This window comes from Zingiber officinale, chromosome 11A, assembly GCF_018446385.1.
Source record: "Zingiber officinale cultivar Zhangliang chromosome 11A, Zo_v1.1, whole genome shotgun sequence".
In the NCBI taxonomy this organism is placed as follows: domain Eukaryota; kingdom Viridiplantae; phylum Streptophyta; class Magnoliopsida; order Zingiberales; family Zingiberaceae; genus Zingiber; species Zingiber officinale.
In genome coordinates this window covers 44603542-44616882 of record NC_056006.1, presented here as the reverse complement: position 1 = coordinate 44616882, position 13341 = coordinate 44603542, and the positions used below count along the sequence as shown (strand labels likewise).

General features: G+C 42.5%; 1 protein-coding gene across 1 annotated transcript; it reads left to right on the top strand.

Annotated features, from left to right (window-relative positions):
- The first annotated feature begins 868 nt into the window (after positions 1-868).
- LOC122032563 (pectinesterase-like) lies at positions 869-3143 on the top strand. The gene is made up of 3 exons (XM_042591870.1): positions 869-2063; positions 2157-2317; positions 2419-3143. The coding sequence occupies exons 1-3, from the start codon at positions 1111-1113 to the stop codon at positions 3111-3113; spliced, it is 1809 nt and encodes a 602-aa protein (XP_042447804.1). The 5' UTR covers positions 869-1110; the 3' UTR covers positions 3114-3143.
- Positions 3144-13341: the final 10198 nt, after the last annotated feature.

The window sequence follows — 13341 nt, the reverse complement described above, 5'->3', positions numbered from 1 at the left end:
TTTAGCGGTGGTAGATCACTAGGGTTAGTCGCATTTGGAGATATTGAACCAAGTAAATTTTAGTGTTGTACATGTGACGTCGATTTTGGTTGAAGTTTCTATTGCACATTCGAACGATGAACATATAATCGAAACTATGTGATTAAAGGTATTCACCCTCCTCTAGTTCTCACGAGTTTTAATAGGATTGGCTCATTTCGAGTTGTCTCTTGCTTGGTTAAATTATGGCGAGTCGTATGCGACCTAGTTGTCTTTTGCTAAGTTGGCTTCTGGTAGCAATGATTGAAAAGACTCGTAAGGAGATTGAAAGGGGGGAGGCGTACCTTACCACGATCCCTCTCAAATTAGACATCGAGGAAAAGAGTGGGAGGAGAAAGTATAAAAGTAAAAAAAATGATGAAACTTCAAGATTTGCATACCTTCTACATTTCCACTATTACCTTTATATAGGGAGGGAGGAGACGGGTGCCGACGTATCTTTGCAACAGACATGCCTCCTTCCTTAATTGATGTCATTATTTCCGATAACCATGGTTTTCTTGTATTCGGCAGCTGTTCAATTCCGTAACTAAAGGGGGCTCAACCATGAATTAGCTCGGCAAGAAAAATCTGACTTAACCCGAGCCCATCACAATGCAGACCGACGTAAATGAACTCTTCCCGAAATGAACTCATCTCGTTGAACTAACGCACTTTAATTTTTATCCATTATTATATATTAGGGTAGTGACGTTGCAATTATAATATGCTACAGCCCGTTTAATTAAATAAAAAGGACCATTCTTTTCCCCGTGATTTCTCGTTCATTTGAATGCAACCTGAGGCTATTAATTCGGCGAGAAAGCAGGGGCAACAGTCATCTGTCGCCGTCAGCCACAAAAGAAAGCCCACAAACAACTCCACGCCCTTCTTTCCCGAGCCACCGCCGCGGCATAAACTCTCCCCTCCCCTCCCCTCTCCTCCTCTAATCTTGCCTTCTTCTCCATATCTGCCGTCATCTCCAAGCGGCAGGGGAAGGAAGGTAACGACGACAGGCGACGAATTGAATTGAATTGATCGATCGATTAATTAATTAATTAATTAATTAATTAGTCGACCGGCGAGGACACCATGTCCGCCTTCCAAGATTTCAGCTACCTCTCCGAGCGCCGCCGCGCAGAACGCGAGCAGCGCCGTAAACGCATCACCGCTGGTAGCATCTTGGCAGTCACTGTCCTTGCTGTTTGTGCAGTCGCTGCCGTTGCCTACAACCCCAAGTCCACCTCCACCTCCACCAGCACCGCCAACTCTACTCCTTCCTCCTCGTCCAAATCCGACTCTGGATCTCCCAACAAAGAGTTCCATACCACCAGCGCCATCCAAGTCCTTTGTTCTCCCACCGACTACCGCGCCACCTGCGAATCCACCCTGAAAGGCGCAACCAACTCCACCTCTACCCCCAAGGACCTCGTCCTCGCCGCCGTCTCGGTCATCGTGAAAGAAGTCGATGTGGCCTTCAAGAAGTCTGACACGATTGGCACGGCGGATCCTGAGGTGAAGAGCGCCGTAGAGCTCTGCCAGAAGTTGCACAAGTACGCCGTGGGTGAGCTAGCGAGCACCTTGGGTACCATCGATTCACAACACCTGAACGGCCTCCCAAAGAAAGTGCACGAGCTCAAAAACTGGCTCAGCGCCACCGCGACGTACCAGGAGACGTGCATCGATGGGTTTCCTGACGGCGACCAGAAGCAAAAGATGAAGACTGCTCTGAACAAGGCCAAGCAGCTCACCAGCAACGCCCTGGCCATCGTCGGCAGCTTGTCCTCCTTCCTTTCGGTTATCAACCTCGGCTGTGGCAAAGGTGGCCGACGGCTTCTATCTGAGGCTCCAATAGAAAATCAAGAGGTCGACGTTGGGACTGACGGCAGGCTTCCCGACTGGGTCGACGATGACCGCCGAAGGTTTCTCCTAGGCCGCGCAACCAAGGAGTTGACGCCCAATGTGACAGTGGCTAAGGATGGCAGCGGAGACTTCAAGACCATATCAGAGGCACTGGCTAAAATGCCAACCACCATTAGCGGAAGGTATTCGACCTCTGTTTCTAATGATCAGTAACTAGGTTTTGACGTGATCTTCTTGTTCATGTCGATCAAAATGAAATTAAACGACATGATCAGGTATGTGATCTACGTGAAGGAAGGAGTGTACGAGGAGCAGGCTGTGGTGGATACGAACATGATCAATGTTACCATGTATGGTGATGGCTCGAGGAAGACAGTTATTACCGGAAGCAAGAACTTCGACGACGGCACCAAGACCTTCGAAACAGCAACCTTCGGTGAATCGTCGATCATAAGCGATTAATTAGTAATTAAGGTCGATGGATCCCAGCTCACGTTATTTAAATAATATTATTGTGATGGATATATATATCTATAGCTGCGATCGGCGATGGGTTCGCGGCGATAGCGATTGGGTTCCAGAACACTGCCGGAGCGATCAAGCACCAGGCGGTGGCGCTGCGCGTGCAGTCGGACCGCGCCATTTTCCTCAATTGCCGCATGGAGGCATACCAGGACACGCTCTATGCCCACACTCACCGGCAGTTCTATCGAGGTTGCCTCATCCTCGGCACCGTCGATTTCATCTTCGGCAACGCAGCCGCCGTGTTCCAGAACTGCATACTCACCGTGCGCCGCCCCCTGGACAACCAGCAGAACATTGTGCTGGCGCAGGGCCGCACTGACAGCCACCAGGCCACCGGCTTCGTGATCCACAATTGTCGCTTCACTGCTGAACCAGATCTCGCCGCTGTCGCCAGCAAGATTCCGAGCTACATCGGACGTCCCTGGAAGGAATACTCCCACACCGTGGTGATGGAGTCGGAGATCGGAGATTTCATCAGCCCCGAAGGGTACATGCCCTGGGATGGGGACTTCGCGCTGAAGACGCTGTCGTACGCGGAGTACGGCAACAAGGGCGCCGGCGCCGACACTTCCAAACGCGTCAAATGGTCGGGATTCAAGGTGATCGGCCGGAATGATGCGATCACCTACACCCCCACGACCTTCATCCAGGGAGACGATTGGATCCCCAAGACGGGCACTCCGGTGCGCTTGGGGCTCTTTGATTGAGCAACGACATGGCGCCGTCAGGGATATTAATTAAAGAGATCATCTACACGCGAACTATTATTTGAATGATGAGCCATTTTTGTAAGATAATTAAGAATTAATTTGGAGAGGTAATTCTATATATATATATATATATATATATATTGATATAGTGTGTTGTGAGTGCCCCGAGAGTAAGGTGGGTTCGATAGTCATCATCATATGACGGTTAAAGTTAAGGTGAGGTAGTAGTTAGAGTCAAGAGCTCAACTCCTCACTTAGTCTGTACAAATCTCTCAGTACAAAGTCGGTCGGACTTAGAGGTGGTTGGACTTAAGGGATATAGCTCTTCAACTCTACAATGTAAGTCTCTCAGCATACAGCCAGCCAGACTTAAGAGACTTAGTTCGCTGTTCTTTGATACAAGTCTCTCAGTATATTGTCGATCGGACTTAGAACCAATCGGACTTAAGGGACTTAGCTCCTTAACTCTCCAATACAAATATCTCAGTATATAGCCAATCAGACTTAAGTTGGTCAGACTTAAGGGACATAACTCCTCAACTCTCCAAGACAAGTTTTTCAGTATAGAGTCGGTTAGACATAAGGGACTTGACTACTCAGCTCTACAATTGTAAAGACTACCCAATTTCTTTACTACTACTCTTTAAGGTGAACGTTACTTAACTACTATATATTTTTTTTTTTTAAACATGCAATTAAGTGAGACAACAAGCATAGCATACAGACATGTAGCTTAAACACTCTCACTGCTTACTACATCTTTCCCAACTTGCATCTATTAAAGGAAGGTAATTTTCATTCTGCAATTTAAACCTACTGTTCGTATGTTTCAAACAACTGAACATTATACACAATGCTTGCATAAGACAAAACTCATATAGTAATACTATCATGCAAAGCAATTATCAAGAATATTCCAAAATGAGCAAAAACCTTTATCATGCTGCATTCATCACCATAGGTATTTCACGCATATTACGATTTTCATAATGGCATTTAGAACTTATAATCATATATATAAATCCTTGCATAATTCGGTCCTGGCTACTCCTACTGGTGGCGCATGCAAAGTAATTCATTACTAGCCAAACCTTTAAACATTAATAAGGAAAACATTAACTAACAACAGTGGACTTTAAACTGAACTCATGTAGGAGTTATCCTCTACCACTAAGAAAGTGCGGAGAAACAAAATAACAGCAGTAAACTGCACTTATTTAGCTACCAATGCATGCAGACTATAGCAACTAAAACACGAAAGAATATTCATAAAACCTGCCATAACAAAACCCATAACCGGACATTCACTACCATTTGGGTAGTAATGCAGATAAGTCAATGTTCCAAAAGTAACCAAAACTCATCTTCTAGCAGTGTTAATTACCAGCAAATCTCTACAATTCACTAATAATTTAATTAACGAATCTCATTAAACTCTTAGCAGTGACAAAACTAACACAAGCAGCATGCAATTAGAACTTCAAATTCTAACATTAACCTACTGTAAACTGCATCAAAACAACTCTAAAAAAAATCAACAACTAAAACATTTAAGCAAGCATTTAACCAAGCATTTAACCAACCGAATGGTTCCAGGAATTCAACAGAACAAAAGCATTGGAACAACTTCAAAACAGCAAAACAGAAAGAGCAAAAAGAATCTGTACTTCTCTAAATTCTCCTAGTTATTTAAAAAGAAAACTAATTAAATTAACTTGCAGCAATTTCTTAGCAAGGTCCCAAGCTTCCATAACAGCCAACACACACACCATCAACGTCTCCTTGTCGCCTTCTTCTATACCACTTTAGCCTTTCCTTTATTTTTATCTGTATCTACAGTAGGAGGAAAGTAATATCTATAAGCTAAAAGCTTAGTAAGTGCTTTCTACTCACAAAATCCGATAAGGAATGCATAAACATTAAAGAAAGCAGAGAGTACATGCTCAACATGAAAATAGCAATATAGAACTACATCATGCATCTCTAAAGGAAACAACCATTTAACTTGCTAGAATTTGCAACTTGGATAAAGGAACTTGTTCTATTTGTCTCCAAATTAATACTTTTATACTTTAAAAATAATATTCAACTTTACTTGGGCCCAACATTGTACCACTTTGCGCGCCTTTCTTAATGAGAATTGAGGTAGCTAATCCCAAAACCATTAAGACACTTCTAGACTTTATGTCTAGGGGCAACTTGGAGCCCATCCCTTGGACCTTGTGTCCGGTACATGCCCTTTAAAAGTAAAATACTTTTCTTTATATCCTTCTTTAATTACTTCTTCTAAATAAATGCCTTGGCATTTATTTAAGCACTTAGTGTGCTTTGATTTTAAATTCTGGAATTCAGGTTCAACTTGTGACTTTAGTCTTGCTTGCTTGTACTTCTCACATATATACATTATACAGGAGATTGTAAAACCATATTCCACTGATATATAAAGATATATATTCAAAGCAAAACTCAACAGCAAATTAAAAAAAACTACTTGGTCACAGGAAATGAATTTGGTCAAGCCCACGGCAGCAACCAATTCCGAACAGCAAGTTTGTAAAACCAACTTATTTCTAAACCTTAACAGTCCTTTAATCATGCTGTGACTTGAAGGAAGTATGACTACTTAGACATGCTTGAATGTAAGGTAAATACATTTACATTATCATGCTGTAACAATCAAGGAAGACCCTTAAACCTTCTGTCCGTGCTCTAAAAATATCAAAAGAACATGAACCAAATCTTAAACCAAATTGTTAGAGCAAGGGTTGAAATCAAAACCATATGCTAGAATGAAAAGTTGCTCCTGTTCATTACACAACAACAAAAACGTAAACGAAAACCCCGAAAGCTACTCCTACCGCAGGTGAGAAGCACTTACTTCGGGTTCTTGGACTTACAACCGAAGAGAAGTGTCCTAGGGTTTCGGTAGAGCTTCGTTTTTCTCCCGTTTCCTTGTGTTCCCCGAGCTCCCCTTGCCGGAATGGTCACCCACGGGTGGAGATCGGCCGGAAAACACCTCGCCGACGCCGGAGGGAGGAACCCTAGCCTTGGCTGGGGTTTTCACCCGAGAGAAGAAACGGCGCCGCGTGCGTGAGGAGAAGGGAAATTTTGAGAGAAAATTTTAGGTTTTCCTCTCTTAACTTAACCTCTTTTACAACCTAGGTTATTTTATTAAATACTATACCTTAAATATATTTCTCTCCCTCTTAGGTTAACACAGCCCGCTGGCGCAGCTGGTCAGCTGAGTTTTGCTTGAAGTCACAGGTTTGGGTTTCAAATCCTCAGTCGCGCACTTTTAATTCCAATTTATTTTAAACGTTCCCAACTATAGCTTAAATATATTTCGCTACATACTTGGTTAACAAATCACGCGCAGCTCAGCTGGTCGGGCCGATTTCACTTGGGTCCGTCCGACCCGAGGTCGTGGTTTCGAATCTCACCTTCTACATTTTTGGTCAAAACTTCTTTCTTTTGTAACCCTACTAAACGACCTCCAAAACTTGCATAAAAATACTCTAAAAATTCCTAAAAATCCCTAGAATATTTTAAAAGTATTTTCAGACATTTTCAAAGATATTTAGAACTCAAAGTAAGGAGAATTGGGTCGTTACAACTCCCCATACCTTATAAAAAGTTCGTCCTCGAACTTAGAATAGTTCTGGATATTTCTGCCTCATACTGTCCTCTCGTTCCCAAGTGACTTCCTCGTGCTTCTGGTTCTGCCAGACGACCTTCACTAGTGGCACTTCTTAGTTCCTTAGTCTCTTGACTGCTCTATCCACTATCTGTGTAGGTCTACTCTCATAACTAAGATCCTCTTGGATCTGCACTGACTGAGGTTCAATCACTTGGCTAGGGTCATGAAGACACTTCTTTAACATGGAGACATGAAACACATTGTGTACTGCTGACATGTCCAGTGGCAAATCCAGCTTATAAGCCACTTTACCAATCCTTTCTGAAATCAGGTACGGTCCTACATAGCGAGGACTTAATTTGCCTTTCTTGCCAAATCTCATCACCCCCTTCATAGGAGCAACCTTGAGAAAGACTGAATCTCCTACTTGGAATTCCAGTGGCCTTCGGCGTGTGTCAGCATAGCTTTTCTGTCTACTCTGGGCAGTCTCAATCCTCTGTCTGATCTTCTGAATAACCTGAGTGGTTTCTTCTATCATCTCAGTCTGAATGCCCAGCTCTACTTCCATTTCTCTTCTTTCTCCAGCTTCTTGCCAGTATATAGGTGATCTGCACTTTCTGCCATACAGTGCTTCATATGGTGCCATCCTGATGGTGGCTTGGTAGCTGTTGTTGTAGGCAAACTCAGCTAAGCACAGATACTTGCACCAACTGCCTTTAAAATCTAGTGCACAAGCCCTGAGCATATCTTCTAGTATCTGGTTTACTCGCTCTGTCTGTCCATCAGTCTGAGGATGGAAGACTGTGCTGAACTTGAGCTTGGTGCCTAGTGCAGTCTGTACACACTCCCAAAAGTGAGAGGTGAAGCTCCCATCTCTATCAGAAACAATAGATTTGGGAACTCCATGAAGTCTGATCACCTCCTTAACATATAACTGTGCCAACTGCTCTATAGAGTGGGACACCTTGATGGCTAGAAAATGGGCAAACTTGGTCAATCTATCCACTCTCACCCATATCGCATCATATCCATTTGTGGTTCTTGGGGGACCTGTTATGAAATCCATGGATATATCTTCCCACTTCCACTCTGGTATTGGAAGAGGTTGTAAAACTCCTCCCGGTCTCTGATGTTCTGCTTTGACCCTCTGACATGTCAGGCAGGTACTGACATATTTAGCTACATCTCTTTTGAGTCCAGACCACCAGAATTTCTGTTTCACATCTTGGTACATCTTGGTAGAACCAGGATGCATGGAGTATGGTGTACTATGGGCTTCTTCTAAAATTTTCTTTCTCAGCTCTTCATCATTGGGAACACAAAGACGACTTCCCTGATAAAGAATTCCACTGTCTGATACTCGAAATTCGGAATTTTCTACTTCTCGTATCCCTTGCTTGATCTTTTGGATATCTGAATCTTCACTTTGCTTTTTTTGTATATCCTCAAACAGGGTTGACTCTAGGGTCAATGCAGAAAGTTGCCCATAAATAATTTCAAGTCCGAAATCTGACAACTCCTTCTGTAGTGGCAGGGCTAATGAGGTCAAGGACATCAGGGATGCACTGGATTTTCTGCTTAGTGCATCTGCTACTTTATTAGCTTTACCTGGGTGGTAGAGGATTTCACAGTCATAATCTTTGACCAACTCTAACCACCTGCGCTGTCTCATGTTTAAGTCCTTCTGAGTGAAGAAGTACTTAAGACTCTAATGGTCTGTGAAGATTCTGCACTGGACTCCATACAAGTAGTGTCGCCAGAGTTTCAGTGCAAAGACTACAGCTGCCAGCTCTAGATCATGAGTGGGATAGTTCTTCTCGTAGTCTTTGAGTTGTCTTGAAGCATAAGCTATAACTTTTCCTTCCTGCATGAGTACAGCTCCTAAGCCCATCTTGGAAGCATCACTGTAGATGTCAAAACTCTTGTCACTCTCTGGAACAGTCAGTATAGGAGCACTGGTCAGTCTCTTCTTGAGTTCTTGAAAACTCTGCTCACATTTATCTGACCATTCAAACTTCTTGTCCTTCCTGGTGAGGGCTGTAAGTGGAGAGGCTATTCTGGAAAAGTCCTCCACAAATTTTCTGTAGTACCCAGCTAAACCAAGGAAGCTTCTGATCTCCCTGGCATTCTTGGGCCTCTTCCAGTTGCTGACCGCTTCTACTTTGGCTGGATCTACCTGAATGCCTTCTTTTGAAACAATGTGACCTAGAAATGCCACCTGCTCCAACCAGAACTCGCACTTTGAGAATTTAGCATAGAGCTGCTTTTGCTGAAGGGTCTGCAGAACTATTCTCAAGTGCGTGTCATGCTCCTCTGGGGTTCTGGAATAGATTAGAATGTCGTTGATAAACACGATGACAAACTTGTCAAGGTATTAACTGAACACTCTATTCATCAGGTCCATAAAGACTGCAGGTGCATTAGTCACACCAAAAGGCATGACCACAAATTCATAGTGTCCATATCTGGTCCTGAAAGCAGTTCTGGGTATATCACTCTCCTTCACTTTTAACTGATGGTACCCAGAGCACAGATCTATCTTGGAGAACACTGTTGCCCCTTTCAATTGATCAAATAAATCATCGATCCTGGGCAGTGGATACCTGTTCTTGATGGTCACTTGATTCAGAGCCCTATAATCTATGCACATCCGCATAGATCCATCCTTCTTCTTGACAAACAACACAGGAGCTCCCCATGGTGAGTGACTAGGGCGAATGAAACCCTTGTCAAGTAGCTCCTGAAGTTGCTCTTGTAACTCTTTTAGCTCTGCTGGAGACATACGATATGGAGCTTTTGAAATTGGACTGGTACCAGGAACCAGTTCAATCTCAAACTCCACTTCTCTGTTTGGAGGTAGTCCAGGTAGCTCTTCTGGGAATACCTCTGGATACTCACAGACTACCCGAACTTCCTCCTGCTTAGGTCTTTCTTCTTCTTCTGTACTCACAATGAATGCAAGAAAACCAGCACACCCTTTAGCTAGCATCTGGTGAGCTGTGAGGGAAGAGAGAAATTTCTGGGTCTTCCTCTTTGGTACTCCGGTAAATTCAAAGGAGGGTTCACCTTCTGGGCTAAAGATCACTCAACTGAAGCACTGTACTTGCTGAGGAAATCCATACCTAAAATGATATCGAAATCCTGCATAGCGAGGACTACCAGATTAACACATAGCTCTCGGTCTAAAATTCTGACTGGTACAGACCGAAGCCACTGACTAGATTCCATGACTTCCCCAGAAGGTAGGGTTGTCAGGAACTTGGAATTCATGCTTTCTGTAGGTACCTGTAATTCTTTGGCAAAAGGTATGGATACAAAAGAATGGGTCGCCCCAGTATCAAATAGTGCAGTAGCTATATGCTGAAAAATAACTACTTGACCTGTTACGACCGTGGAGGCACTAGCAGCTTCCTCTTTGGTAAGGGAGAATACTCTGGCATTGTCAAAGGCTGGAACTGGTGGAGCTTCCAACCTTCCTTGACTGATCTGAGGTCCTTCCAGAGTTGCAGGCATATAATGTAGTTGAGGCTTGGCTCCATATTGTATTGGCTGTGGCTGAGGTGCTTTGAACTTGTTAGGACACTGTTTGGCCATGTGTCCTTCTTGACCACAAGAATAACATCCAGTCTTACCCAAGAGGCAGGCTCCTGGATGTGTTCTCCCACATTTGGGGCAGGGAAAGAGCTTAGTCTGTTTGGTTTCTGATCCTCCCTTCTGATTACTTCCTGAATCCCACTGCTTCCTTTTAGTACCCTTGCCTTTCCAGTTCTGATTATTTAACTGGGGTTTCTGATTTCCCCCAGTCTTGGTCTCCATCTTGATTGGCTTGTGCTGCTCTCTTTGTGCCTTCATGCTATTCAGATAGTGCTCAGCTACTAAGGCTCTACTGACCAACTCTTCTCTAGTCAGGGGCTGATGAGTTCCACTGCTCACATTAAGTGATATCACAGGCTTCAGCATCCTGAGCATTAATCTGACTCGTTCCTTCTCTGTACTTACTAGTTCTGGGCAGAGATGAGCTAGCCTATTGAATCTCTTAACTGCTTCCTCTACTGTCAGATCCCCCTGTCTGAACTCCATAAACTCCTCGTAGTGCTTGTTGGTGATCTTTTGGCGAAAGAACTCGTCGTAGAATTCTGTCTCAAAATCAATCCATTTCATCTGATTGATTGCCCTCTTGCTCTTTACTCTCTCCCACCACATGCGTGTGTCTCCAGTCAGGCAGAAGGAGGCAGTCAAGAAGCTCCATGGTGCTCTCCAGTGTTTTGAACCAAGCCTGGGCATCCCAGGGCTCAGTCATGCCTGAGAAGCTCTCTGGTTTCAGTTTCAGCCACTGAATGAGGTAGGATTCTTGTCTCTGGGGTGCTGTGACGACTCCTTGGGCCGCTGGTGGAACCTCAGTTACCACTGGAGTCTCCACAGTTACTGTTTGAGGAGTAGGAGGGACTGGTTGTTGATTGGCAATTACTTGCTGCTGCTCAGCTATTTGTTTCTGAAGTTGGGCAACAACTTCAGAAAGATTGGGCTCAGTTGAGCCTGGCCTCTCTTCCTCCTGAACTTGGTCCTCAGTACGAGCGGTACGGGGACGTCCTCTTCTCGACATCTAGTTAAACAAATAAGAAAATTTGATGATTTCTCTACCCTTTCTAAACATACCCATTTATATATTAAGAAAGGAAATAGCTAAAAGAATAAAACTCTTATCTTACTCATTCACTTATAACTATCAACCCCTACTGCAAATAATAATGTAAATAAAGGAAAGCAATAAAGAAAGAACTTAAATACTTTCTTACTTGAAAGCGGCAAGGATGATGCTGATGTGTGTGTGTTGCTGGAAAATGGACCTGCTCTGATACCAACTGTAAAGACCACCCAATTTCTTTACTACTACTCTTTAAGGTGAACGTTACTTAACCACTATATATATTTTTTTTTAAACATGCAATTAAGTGAGACAACAAGCATAGCATACAGACATGTAGCTTAAACACTCTCACTGCTTGCTACATCTTTCCCAACTTGCATCTATTAAAGGAAGGTAATTTTCATTCTGCAATTTAAACCAACTGTTCGTATGTTTCAAACAACTGAACATTATACACAATGCTTGCATAAGACAAAACTCATATAGTAATACTATCATGCAAAGCAATTATCAAGAATATTCCAAAATGAGCAAAAACCTTTATCATGCTGCATTCATCACCATAGGTATTTCACGCATATTACGATTTTCATAATGGCATTTAGAACTTGTAATCATATATATAAATCCTTGCATAATTCGGTCCTGGCTACTCCTACTGGTGGCGCATGCAAAGTAATTCATTACTAGCCAAACCTTTAAACATTAATAAGGAAAACATTAACTAACAACAGTGGACTTTAAACTGAACTCATGTAGGAGTTATCCTCTACCACTAAGAAAGTGCGGAGAAACAAAATAACAGCAGTAAACTGCACTTGTTTAGCTACCAATGCATGCAGACTATAGCAACTAAAACACGAAAGAATATTCATAAAACCTGCCATAACAAAACCCATAACCGGACATTCACTACCATTTGGGTAGTAATGCAGATAAGTCAATGTTCCAAAAGTAACCAAAACTCATCTTCTAGCAGTGCTAATTACCAAGAATCTCTACAATTCACTAACAATTTAATTAACGAATCTCATTAAACTCTTAGCAGTGACAAAACTAACACAAGCAGCATGCAATTAGAACTTCAAATTCTAGCATTAACCTACTGTAAACTGCATCAAAACAACTCTAGAAATTCAACAACTAAAACATTTAAGCAAGCATTTAACTAAGCATTTAACCAACCGAATGGTTCCAGGAATTCAACAGAACAAAAGCATTGGAACAACTTCAAAACAGCAAAACAGAAAGAGCAAAAAGAATCTGTACTTCTCTAAATTCTCCTAGTTATTTAAAAAGAAAACTAATTAAATTAACTTGCAGCAATTTCTTAGCAAGGCCCCAAGCTTCCATAACAGCCACCACACACACCATCAACGTCTCCTTGTCGCCTTCTTCTATACCACTTTAGCCTTTCCTTTATTTTTATCTGTATCTGCAGTAGGAGGAAAGTAATATCTATAAGCTAAAAGCTTAGTAAGTGCTTTCTACTCACAAAATCCGATAAGGAATGCATAAACATTAAAGAAAGCAGAGAGTACATGCTCAACATGAAAATAGCAATATAGAACTACATCATGCATCTCTAAAGGAAACAACCATTTAACTTGCTAGAATTTGCAACTTGGATAAAGGAACTTGTTCTATTTGTCTCCAAATTAATACTTTTATACTTTAAAAATAATATTCAACTTTACTTGGGCCCGGCATTGTACCACTTTGCGCGCCTTTCTTAATGAGAATTGAGGTAGCTAATCCCAAAACCATTAAGACACTTCTAGACTTTATGTCTAGGGGCAACTCGGAGCCCATCCCTTGGACCTTGTGTCTGGTACATGCCCTTTAAAAGTAAAATACTTTTCTTTATATCCTTCTTTAATTACTTCTTCTAAATAAAATGCCTTGGCATTTATTTAAGCACTTAGTGTTCTTTGATTTTA

What these genes read in the sequence shown, in the direction of transcription:
- LOC122032563 (XM_042591870.1), top strand. Translation starts at nt 1,111, where the DNA reads ATGTCCGCCTTCCAAGATTTCAGCTACCTCTCCGAGCGCCGCCGCGCA. An exon ending in CCAACCACCATTAGCGGAAG is followed by an intron (nt 2,064 to 2,156) that starts GTATTCGACCTC and finishes CGACATGATCAG; the next exon opens with GTATGTGATCTACGTGAAGG. An exon ending in CTTCGAAACAGCAACCTTCG is followed by an intron (nt 2,318 to 2,418) that starts GTGAATCGTCGA and finishes ATATATCTATAG; the next exon opens with CTGCGATCGGCGATGGGTTC.